Raw genomic sequence first — 12,270 nt, 5'->3', positions numbered from 1 at the left:
CAGCGTTATGCATCGAAAGAGGACTTCCTGCGCTACCAGGGGACGAGTTCTGCCTAATTGTCCAAGAGCAAGAACCCTACCACAAGAAGAGCGACAGGTGACCAGAAAAGATGTACCTGTGCCAGCCCTTGTTCCTCTTGAAGGCCAGGGTAGAAAAGTTCTACAACTGTACAGAAGCTCCCAAACGCTATGAAATAACATTACTCAGTAGTCTAAAGCAAGCTCCACCATGGTTATGGAGCATTATAGCCGTATAGACTAAGGGATGGGTCGGGTGGTTATCGCAGGATAATGATCTGCCACCAAGTTATGCCCAAGGCAAAGCCAAGGGACATAAGTGTGGGAAGGCTCATTATCGCAAGTGACAAAGACAGCTCCTGTGGTCTATAAGGCTATTTGCACATGGTGGTAGTAGCAATACATGTTTTGAAGATTTCGTGGTGAAGTAATAACTTGTGCTTTAACAGGCAGTAAAGTAAACCGACAATTAGTCAATTAAATTTGGTTTATTTTGTAGCATTTAAATAGGACTTCACAAGTTAGGCATTTTAATTGCAACTTGGTTGAACTGGAACAGGTTTAACATAAGCATGAATTCGGTGTCATGTAAACGGTTTCTCTGTAAGAAAATGAAAGCATTTTCTAACGTTCTCTTTCTTGTACCAAATAGGATGTTGCAACAACAACAAAAAATGCCATAGAGGAAGTGTATTGTGGATGCACCGTCTGCTTCTGAAGACAGAATGAATGTTCAGAATGCAGTCAATATCTGTAGTTATTGACTGCACCATGACCATTCGGAATAGCTGAGAGGAAATCCATAACGATTTCCATATGCTATTGTTAGACCTCATTAACAATTCGGGCCAAGCACCAGGGCTTTTCTAGAACTTACTTCCCATCCTACATTACATACTTGAAGAGCGCATAGATATGTTTCTTTTCTAGCGCCTAATGCCCAAGCACTGTATGTAGAACACAGCACGATACAATAGTAATGAAAAACACAAAACATGATAGGGAAGTTTTACTGAGAGAGAGGAAGGATAAGATGGTTCTTGAGCTGAGAGCTATACATAGGAAAGGAAGGAAGAGATCGAAGAGACAGGGGAAAAGGATTCCAATGTTTCAGCGCTATTAGCAAGAAAGAACGTTGATGACAAGTGGCACGGGGAGTCTAGGAATCATGAGAAGAAAGAGCGATTGCAACCAGAGGGAAGGAAAATAGGTATAGAATGAGATGAGAGAAGAGAGATGGGAAGGTTGGTGGCCATAGAGATATTTAAAGAGGATACAAAGAAAGTTGAAAAGAAGGCAGGCATCAAAAGAGAACCAACAAAGAGGTTGCAAGGCAGCGGAAATAGTCACCTGGAGAGAGGACACAAAGAACATATATAGAAGCATGATAGCTGGAACGAAGAGGGGTAAGCTGATAGAGAAGAAGACCAAAGAGGAGGCTAGAAAAATAGAACAGACGTGGAAAGACAAGAGAAGAAATTGAAAGCCGAGTGGCATTCAAGGCGAGAAAGCGACGGGCCTTGCGGATATTGAGGAGCTGGTAGTGATAGGATATAGAGATAGAGGCAATATGTGAGGTTAAGGAAAGCGGTGCGTCGAACGTGATGCCCAGGTTATGGGCAGAAGCAGAGATCGGAAGAAAGGTAGGAAGAAAGGAACTAGACAACAGAGGAAAAGGAGTGGGAATCATGGTGGCAGGAAAGAAAAGTAACTCTGTTTTGGACTGGTTAAGATAGAGGTAGTGAGAAGACATCCAGGCTCGGACAGACAGCAGGCAGTTAGACAGGAAAGAGTCAATGTCAATAGAACCAGAGAAGGAAGAAAAAGACAAGAGAATGTGCACATCATCCACGTAGAGATGATATGTAAGACCGAAACAAGTGATAAGAGGCCAGGGGAGTAGTGAATAGGGAGAAGAGCAAAGGGCACAAGACAGAGCTTTGGAATACTCCATGAGACCACAGAAGAAGAGTGCCCAGCCTAAATGACAGAATAAGTATGGTTAGAGAGGTAAGAGCAAAACCAGTTTAGGACAAAATCACGAAAGCCAAGCTGGCTGAGAGAGGAAAGAAGAATAGAGTGATCAACTGTATTTGATGCAGCCGATGGGTCGAGGAGAACTACAAGGGAAGAGAGTTTAGAGTAGCGGGAGGATAGCAGGCCTTTAAAGATGGCCAGAAGAGTGTCGGGCCCAGAAGTCAGATTGATAGGAAGGAAGAAGTGAATTTAGGGAAACAAAGCTAGAAACCTGTGAGTAGACAATACGTTTGAGTAGTTTATAGAGAAAGGATACAAGTGAAATGGTACAAGTGAGATGGTACAAGTGAGATTGGGTGGAAACGTATGGGAGGGAAGTGTCGAGAGTAGGTTTCTTGAGAATAGGTAGGATGGATATATGCTTGAAAACGGGCAGAAAAGTGAACAGAGAGGAGTTAAACAGAGCAGTGAGATAGGGGAGTAGTGAAGAATAGACAGAAGGCATAAGAGATATGATACGATATGGCATTTATAACGCGCCTATACACAAGTGTTTCAAGGCACGACAAGGCAGGGAGGGGGGGACACAAAGGGAAGACCGACAACGATCTTACTAGGCCAGGTGTCATTCAGATGGCGCAAGTGCATGGGAAGGGGGTGAGGGAAAGTGCTAGGGGCAAGGGAGAGGGAAAAGTGCAGTACATGGGATAGTGGAATAATAGGATAAATAAATAAGGGACCAGCTGGTGGCAAGTGCAAGGTAAGTGCAGAAGAAGTGCTCTGAGGGGGGGCTGTAGGGATAGAGACAGTCCCGCGGTGCAGTGGTTGCCAGGGAGGCAGTGCCAGGGGCATGTGGCTGGGCCAGAGACCGAGATCAGTGAGTGGCCCGGTGCCGATTCAGTGTAGTTTTAATCAGGAATTTAGCAGGGGAGAGGGGGAGAGAAAGCAGAAGCAAGCTTCCGGAACCGGAGATGGTTCTCAAGTTTCAGGGAGACAGGAAGGCTGTTCCAGAGGGAGGCCCCTGCCGCGGAGAGAGATCTACCCCCAACTCGTTGCTTGGAGAAGCAGCTGACCTTGAGGGAGTTGGAGGCAGATGAGCGAAGAGCTCGAGAAGGAAGATATTTAGGAGGGGAGAGTTGAAGGTATTTCGGCCCCAGGCCCCAGAAGGCCTTGTGGACAATGCAGAGGGTTTTGAAATTAATCCTCGCAGCCACTGGGAGCCAGTATAGAGATTTCAGTCCTGGAGAGATACGGTCCCTGGGCTTGAGGCCAAGGACAAGTCTTGCAGTCCTGTTCTGGATGAGTTGCAGAGGGCGGAGAGTAGAGGCAGGCAGATTTAGATAGAGGCTGTTACGCTAGTCCAGCTTAGAGAGAACCAGGGCTCTGGAGACAGTGAGCTGCTGGGGTAAGGAGAGGAAAGGAAGAATACCTCTAAGGAGGTGCAGCTGGTAGTGACTTCTTCAAAACATCAGAAATGTGAGGAGAGAAGGAGAGTGTGGAGTCGAAGATGACCCGAGGTTTTTTGCCTTGCAGGTAGGAGCAGGACGAGGGCCTGGAGAGGCCAGCCAGAGAGCTGCAGGAAAGGAGGGAGTGGGTGTGCCGATGAGTAGAATCTCAGTCTTACTGGCATTAAGGCCGAGGTCATTGGCGGCACACCACTCATGGATAGCAGACAGTCAGAGATGAGGGAAGGGGAGGAGGAGGCTGAGGGTAGCCTGAAAATGAGTTGGGTATCATCCGCATAGCACTGAAAGTTGGGCCAGAGAGCGGCGATGCGGTGGGCAAGGAGTGCCAGATATTGGTTGAACAGCCCGGGAGAGTGGTTAGATCCCTGGGGGACACCACAGGTAGAGAAAAAGATGTCAGAGAGGAAGGACCCAAGTTGGACCTGGGAGGGTCGATTGGAGAGGAAAGAAATCAGCCACGCCAGAGCCTGACCAGTGACACCCAGGGTATCACGGAGACGGTTGAGCAGGATGGTATGGTTGATAGTGTCAAAGGGAGAAGAAAGATCAATCAAGATGAGAACACACACAGTGTTAGAGTCAAGGTTGGAGAGCAGTTTCCATGCTTATGGCCGCTCTGAAGCCAGATTGATGGTTATGGAGACAACCCATAGATTCGGTGTGAAGATTAAGCTGGGAGATCTTCAGGAGCTTGCCCAGGAGGGGGCTGATGGAGATTGGGCGATAGTTAGCCGGGCAGGAGGGGTCGGAAGAGGGTTTCTTAATAAGAGGGTGCACAAGGGAATGCTTAAAGGGGGATGGAAAGACTCCAGTGGCGAAGGAGTGATTGCAGAAGTCAGCCAGGGCAGGAGCCAGGGAGTCGATGTGGTCCTTGATAGTTTTGGAGGAACAGGGGTGAACCTGTTTTGACGAGACCTTCATAGAACGGACTTGTCTGGAAACCTCATCAGCAGAGAAAAGGGGAAAGGCAGAAGGAGGGAGGGGGGGGTGGTTGCAGAAGAGCCAGAGGAAGAGCAGGGAATAGGGGGAGGGAGGCGGTAGGAGGAGAGTGAGGACAGGATGTCCTGAGTTTTTAAAATGAAGTGAGAAGCCAGTGCTGCGCAGAGGGCCTGGGAAGGGACAGGAGAGGTAGAGACTGCAGCAGGATTGGCCAGTTCCTTGCAGATTTTAAAGAGTTCAGCCGAGTTGTTAGATGCTGCAGAGATGCGGGCTTGGATGTGAGCTCTCTTGGTGAGGACTGAGAGCCGGTATGGTCTTTGCAGCAGGCGGCAGGCCAGTTTGTCAGAGGATGAACTTGAAGCACGCCATTTCCTCTTGGCCACCCTACACTTGAGTAGGAGACGAGGCCTGAGTCATACCAGGAATTACACTTGGCTTTGGGGTTCAGGCGGATTCTCATGACAGGTGTAAGGATTTCAAGAGTATCAGATATAGAAGAGTGGAGCGAGGAGAGGGCTGTGTCAGGGTGAGAGTCAGCCAAAGGGGGAGGAAGGGGTGAGAAGGTGGCGGCGATAGATAAAGATAAAGGAAGAGGATCACTAGGAGCAGCAGTGGGATGGGCTTTGCATAAGAAAGATAAGATATCAGATTGAGAAATTGGGAAGAAGGAGATGCGAAAAGACTGAGGAAAAGAGCAGCTGGGAAGAGGAACTGGAAATGAAGAAAGAGCAGAGGAAGACAGAAGGGAGACTTAAGAGAAGTAGCAAAGTCAGATGCAAAGAGAGATGAGAGTCAGGATTGGCGAGAGCAGGCAAAAGAATATGATTAAGTTTCAGAAATAGACTCTGAGCATGGGAAGAGAGAGAGGCCAATAGATTTTTAAAGTAACTTTATTTAGCAGAAAGGAGCATAGAGTCAAAGAGAGTGAATGGAAGACAGGAGATGTAGATCAGAGATCGTCTTGGATTTATGCTACTGCCCCTTTGGCCCTACGCAGGGAACAGTGGGTGGAGTAAACAGTGGGGGTCATCCAAGGCTGAGAAAGTTCTCAAAACTGTAACAAAGGGAGAAGAATAAAGACGATCAAGAGTGTCTGCAAGGTTCGAAGAAAGGAGAGTAGAGGCAGAATCGACAGATAAGGAGGCAAAGACATCAGTAGAAGGAACAAGAGAGGACATTGCAGGAGAGAAAGAAGAGATTTGAAAGGGACATACATTTGCGGCGAAAGAAGGTTGTGAAAGAGGGGGAGGAGTGGGGTGGGGAGGAAGAATAAGTGAGAAAGGAAGGAATGGTCAGAGGAGTAGAGAGGTAGGGCAGACACAGATGAGGAGGCAGGAATTGAAGAGAAAATAATATCCAGAGTAGACCCAGAGATGTGTGAGGTGGAGGTGGAATTTGAAAAAAAGATTATACGAGTCAAGAATAGATAGCAAGGGAACAGATAAGTGAAATGATGATAGATGGAGATTAAAGTCACCAAGAAGAAAAAAAATGAGGAATTAGAAGGGAGGAGAGAAGAGCATCAAGGTCATCACGGGATGAAGAAACAAGGCTGCGGGACGATTACTAAGAAAGCAAGCGAGAGAACAATGGAAGATGCAAAGGACCAGGGTCAGAGACCAAAGGAGACAGAGCATGAATGCCAACCCCACCGCCAAGTCCAGACTGGCTGCGGGAGGGTGAGAGAAAAAAGAAGAGGAAGCCAGAGCAGCAGGAGCAACCGTGTTATTAGGTGAAATCCAGGTTTCAGTTTTCAGTCAGACAAATGAAGTGGAGGCTGGCTACATAAGCAAGCCCGGCTGTACAGTGGTCTTTACTATACCGTTAGCCTGTATCTGCTCAAGGCCAATGCGTGCCTTGCAGCTGGGGGACCCAGCCAGGCATTAAACAGTTCCCAGCGCCAAACAAAAATGACATGACTTATCCCGAACTGAGTAGCAACCAGGGTACATTTATTGAGAAATGCGGTATTTTAAATCCGAATGTAAAAAGCTCTTTGGACTGTGACATTATCAGTTGCACACGTAGTGAAGCGCTGGCATTGGCCCAGGAATCTGGTCCACGGGGTCCTGACGGCAAGTCCCGGTCAGCTGACAGCTGGTCTCGGATAGGAAAGGCTGCATGGTGAAGCGGTTTGGGAGTTGGAATTCTCATTGACCGTAGGACACAGCCACGGAAGTTGGAAAAAGAACAACGTTTAAAAATAGAAAATTGCAAAATGTAATTCTTAGCCCGGACCGTCTCTGCACGTGCAGAACACACACTGCCCTTGTCCAGCTGACAGTTGCAGGTGATATGCAGAAAACACGTGAATAAAAACATGCAGGACCCCATCAAGAAACTCCAGCCTACACGCGAGCGCGGGTAAGAGATGCCCACACTCTGATAAACATGAGAAGTTCCTCCACACCAATGGAGGAAAAAAGCTCACAGAAGGCACAAAGCAAAATCCTGAGACTAGGGGGCTTTGCCCCAAACCAAGCATTTACTCCATTGCAACACAGCTACCAGCAGGACTAAACAAATACATCAGAAGTCGAGACGCCCCTCCATCGATCACCAACGAGACTACTACGGTGGCACAGTATAAAATGATACACTATATGGTCAGTGGCAGTTCCACATTAGGAATTCCACCTCGTGTGCAACACACTCCCACACACGCAGGGGGTCAGCCACGGCTTCAAGGTCCCTGGTGCAGATCCATACACATTCCATGGATTTGCAAAACCATATGGAAAGCCAATGAGTCACAAATAACGGGCCATTCACACCGCCAGACGCCGACACCACCCACAGTGTCTGCAGTGGGAGAGGCCATCTCGACAGCACTTTAAGACCAGACTCCAACTTGGGTGTATGCCTCAAACCTGAAGCAGTAACGGTAGGCCCAGCCCCACCAGCCAACAGGTAACCTGACAGGGCACTCAGGGGCAGCTATGCATTGCCACACAACCATTTGCGTCTGCCACTCGGAACAAGACACCCTTGGAACCATGCTTCACTCGACGACCAATCAGCAATGTGCTCTGCACAAGACCAAACCCCCGTTTGCATGGCCGCACTTGATTGCTGAGGTGGTCCACCTGCAAAACCCAGCCACACCCAATCGGCCCAGCACAATAGCACCAGAAATAACGCTAATCCATGTGCTGGGAGGATAGCAGCCAGCAATACCTTCAACCCATCACATTCACCAGAAGGTACTGCATGTGCCCCGACCATGCACGTAGAGAGCGTATAGAGCAGCACCTGCCCAAGACCCACATTCAATGCAGCAATGGTGAACGTCAAGGCCTCGGCCAACACAGCAGACCATGCCATCATCAGATCAGAGGAAACCAAGCTATGGAAGCCCTGTGTGAAAAGGGCACTCAGAGGGGACACCTCTTCAGATCCCTCCAGCATAGCAGAGGACACCCAGGTAGTGTTCAGAGTGAGTCCATGGTAGGTCCATAACCACATGTCTACCACACAGACAGACGCCCTCACCAACGCGGTGTGATGGGGTAACCTACCTAACTGCAAAACAGAAGGGGCCAGGGGAAAGATCTAGGCATTTCTGCGCACACACACTCTGGCCTCCAAGAATGCTGTGCAACTCAAGATGAAATACCACCAGATCTGCCCACCCATCAACTGTTGGCTGTTGACTACAGCCAAATTGCACCCAACTCCCCTCACGCACACAAGCACCAGGTGGTGTTTACTGTGCATGCACTCATTTCTTCTGATCTTGCTACAAAGACAATTCCCCTCTGTTCAGAAAAGTGGAGGAACATCATCAGTGTGTTGGAAATCCTAGCCGTTCCTCTGTGCCATTTCTTACTTAAATATTCCTAGTGGGCCCTTAATCATTCTACCATGTCCTTCACTGCCACCCCCCAACCTGCGACATGTCTCTGGAGTGCCCTCTCATGGCCACTGTGCCACACTTGATCAATCTCCTGCCACTGACAACCCCTCGTGGTAGCATCTTCATCAATTTCTTCCTACCACTGCCGCTATGTCGACTAAATTAGGGGAAAGCCTTGCACCCTTGCCCAGAATGGTGTCTGGCTCATCAACGGGTGTGGGGGCCAGCAATGTGGGTACCATACCCATGACTCCGGTCTATTTCCCTTAAGCAGCACGGATGATCCTCTACCCGCCCCTGCAAACCCAGTCCCCATCCAAGCAGCAGCCCCGCTGTCCAGGGCATGCATGTGGTGGATAGTTTGGCACTGCATGCGGTCTGGCCACTGCTGTTTTGCAGAACCTCCATCTGATGCAGGACTTCCTCCTGGTACACCATGAGCATTCATTCCCGGGAGCAAGCATCTGTGGCAGCTGAATATGTGGCAGTGAGGGGTACGGCGAGACTATGGACATATCCTTTAATACCTGGATGTGTGTTAGTCAAAAGAGGGATTACATTTACCTCGATTGTGACTACACACTTTTGACTGGCATGTAACGACAATGACCTGTTAAGATAGCTTCGTCCCAGCAAGGCTTGAACTGTATAACCAGCAGCATGTCTGTAGTCACCACCTCCGTTGGGGGCAGTGGAACATGGCAAACCTGGGCATAGGTGCCAGCCTCAGGGTGTAACGCAAGCTCATTCTGTCCAGATTCAGCCTGCAATCCAGACATCTTGATAGGCTGGCAGCTTCTTCCCAGGTACTCATTAACACTTGTTTCCCGCTGATAGATATTCTCTATGGTAGTACACAACCAACCAACGACATCCCTTCTCGTTGTGATGTCCTATGCTCCTCTTACAAAACTCTATTGTTTTCTTATTGTACAGCAGTATAGGAGAGGAGTCTGGCACAGTGCCAATTCATGCCCAGAACCACTTTTTAGTTCATTGAGCCCATTAAGCAAAGGATTAGGGTCTAAGCAGATACGACCACGCCACCCCGGCCCTTATCGACCTTCACTGGCTCTCACTGCATGCACGAATCACCTTCAAGTCTTGCATTATGATCTATAAGGCAGTCGCCTCAAGTCACCCAGCTACCTCATGGAGAAACTCAGCATCTACGGTGGACAGCGCACCACCAGAATCCATGACATGTGTAGACTTGAAATCCACCACTGCAAAAATGAATGGACCAGAAAACAAGCCTTGCCTGTCTACGCCCCAAGACTATGGAACCTCCTCCCCATCAGCATCAGACTCGCTCCTACAATTCAAAAAAGAACCCAAGACCCACCTCTTCAAGGAATCTCTCCTCAACACCTGGGCCAACACGTAGCCCCTTACGCCACTTGACTCGCTAGACACCGGCACCCCTCTCCCCCCCGCCACCCTGTAATGTTGTACCCCTTCTCTGTGCCCCTCTGTATCCTACCCCCGCTGTGTATCTGTTCCGTTACCTCTGAAAAGCGCTCCGTATGGATAACTAGCATGTGAGATCTATTTCCACTAGGCAAACAACTTGCTCATCCTACTGCCACGCCATGTGCTATTGGTGTGTAGTTTGACTATACGCAACCTAATCAAAACGAAAGGCATTTCCTAAGCATTGACAAAGATATCAGACTTCTTCCAAACTGTCTTATTCAAGAATTTAGTAAGTTCTACATAGCCATGTATGGATCACGAAAAATGCAAAATAGTCAGTGACCATTTTCCAAGCAGTTCACAGAGGGGCTGTCATTCTCCCCTGCGGTTTCCAGTAACAGTGTGGGAATATTGGAGGGGATGTATCAGGCTTTCCAGCAGCAAAAGCTGCTAAAATCTCTCGTTGTGGGGGAAACATGTGCTTTAGTGGCATTCAAACCTTTCTTAAAAGACTGCCACTTTTCTAATTTAAGAACGTTTTCTTAAACGTTCATTAAATTAGAAAAGCCAAAAAGCCATGATGCAACCTAAGAAATGCTATGTTTATAAAGGGAAAAGGTGTGCAGTAGTGAGGGGCCGTATTTGAACTCCTTTTTATGACCTACTAAACCAGTACTGCTGGGTGGAGAATCCTCTCCATGTGGCTGCCCTGCGTTCCTGATGGTTGCTAGGGCTGTTGTCAAGCCATAAATCAGACACATGCAAAAGGTGAGGCTTTCATGTCTCTGCACCACATCCTTTCATTATCAGATTACAGTGTTTTTAAAGAAAGTATTCCTACTTCATGGAAGAACACTTTCCTATGTTTGAACGCACCTTGGAATCGGCACCTCTGTTTAGTGATAAGCGTTTCTGTTCATTCTCAGATTGTAGGCTATTTAACTTTACTACTGCATGATAAGTGCCTCCGAAATAGTAAGCATGTCTCTTTATCTAGGTACCACGACTAGGATGGAGACATGACATTTCCTTTGTATTCATTTTAATAATTGTCAATTACCAATTAAATGAATCCCTAATTGAAGGAGTTGATCTTTTAATTAGTTACTTGATGTAACTTTTAAGCTGGACTAAATGTGTGGCGCAATGTAAGGGCAATCGAGGGATTCCTTGACAAAGGAAGCTTAGGCCCAAACACATCTGTTTGGCGCAGACTAAGATTTTTGGATTGAACCTGAAGCAGGCTCGCCTCTCTACAGTTCCGGGTTTAATGCACTTTTCTGTGGTTCTGAGCAGGCAGCATACCAAGGTATAAAGTGCACTGCCGAGCTCCAACAGGAAGCGTAGTGTCACATGACTAATTTGCAGAGTCCAGGTCTATGATTTTTTTTCATTGGACACTTCATGGTCTAAAAACTGGGCATTCATGAACTAAACACACCCCTAGGCAAGAGTGGAAAGTGTTCATCTTCGGGGAAAGCTCTGAGATTATATATCTCACTTCAGTAATAGACTGCATACTGCGCATTCTACACCCCCCAGCTGCGGGTTGATGGCGCAGGTTTCATCCACTCCTATTCCCACCTGCACCAATTCCCAGTAACTCCTACCCCTGCTTGTAATTGCTTTTTCAAAAATGCTAGCACCATCCTTAGCTCCTTTCACTGTTCACCGCTTCACATTGCCTGAATAAAATTGAGCCTTCCAGCCACTGTACCTGAGTGTCACCCACTGGGTGGCCATCTTGAAATAATCTTCTCTAATTGCTTCTGTGTGGCTTAATTTGCTTGTGGCATTCTAGAATGTGTTAAACTGTTTCCTTGGGCCCAAAAAGTGAGCAGCAATATTGCGACCATGACCTACGACCACAGTCTAGGTGGTTTAAGTTAAACAGTAGCGCCATCCACGCAGACATTCCCAACGAAAACATTTTATAAGGTTTTGGGCAATTGTAATTGTTTATTTGTCCAGCGCTTATACACATGTGAAGTGCTTCAAAGAGCTTCAAGGCAGGAAGGGCGCAAGAGAATACATCAGTCATTCTCAGGCCTCGAAATTTCCGAATGATCTAACAGAAAAAGAACTAGCGAACTAGACCTGACGCATTTCTCCTAGTGCAAGTGCATGAGGTGTTTCAGGCGCAACGAAGCAGGGAGGGGAGACAAAGGGGGGGATAGACAAATGAACTTACTAGGCCTAGTACATAATAAATGGCACACAAATCTGAAAACCAAGCCCTTACTTCAGCAGCCTCATGCCAGCCGTCGCTCCGAGGTAGATCGGGGTCACTGCATGCCGCTCTGCTGGAACATCCTCCACCGCCTGGTTGAGACACACTTCTAGACTCCTTCCAGCGTCTGGAGGGTTTTTTGCATAGCTAGAGATTCCTGGACCTGCGGAGGAGAATGGTCACTGTACGTGGGATATGCCAAACCTTGCCGTAGCCCTCCCCCAAATACAGAGTTGGCAGCATAACTTCTTTCAACGTGGGCTATGCTCGCAGTGATTACATAAACTCTCAGAATGAGCTGACAGAGTAATTTGCAAACATCCGGGCGTATTCAGTCTATGGCAACAAGGTGTGTGTGTGTGAATGTT

The 12,270-nt window shown here is 47.8% G+C and overlaps 1 protein-coding gene across 1 annotated transcript in view; it reads right to left on the bottom strand.

The window, feature by feature from the left end:
* The window catches only part of ENTPD2 (ectonucleoside triphosphate diphosphohydrolase 2), a 289,034-nt gene that overhangs the window by 62,643 nt on the left and 214,121 nt on the right, over positions 1–12,270 (bottom strand). The window contains exon 3 of the mRNA XM_069609737.1: positions 11,915–12,065. Within this exon, the coding sequence (XP_069465838.1) occupies positions 11,915–12,065 (151 nt within the window). The remainder of the gene's footprint in view (positions 1–11,914; positions 12,066–12,270) is intronic.

The sequence above is a fragment of the Ambystoma mexicanum genome, chromosome 8 (genome assembly GCF_040938575.1).
Source record: "Ambystoma mexicanum isolate Mex_15411 chromosome 8, UKY_AmexF1_1, whole genome shotgun sequence".
Classification (NCBI taxonomy): domain Eukaryota; kingdom Metazoa; phylum Chordata; class Amphibia; order Caudata; family Ambystomatidae; genus Ambystoma; species Ambystoma mexicanum.
Note: the sequence above shows the minus strand (reverse complement) of the source record. Positions and strands in the feature narration are given on the sequence as shown.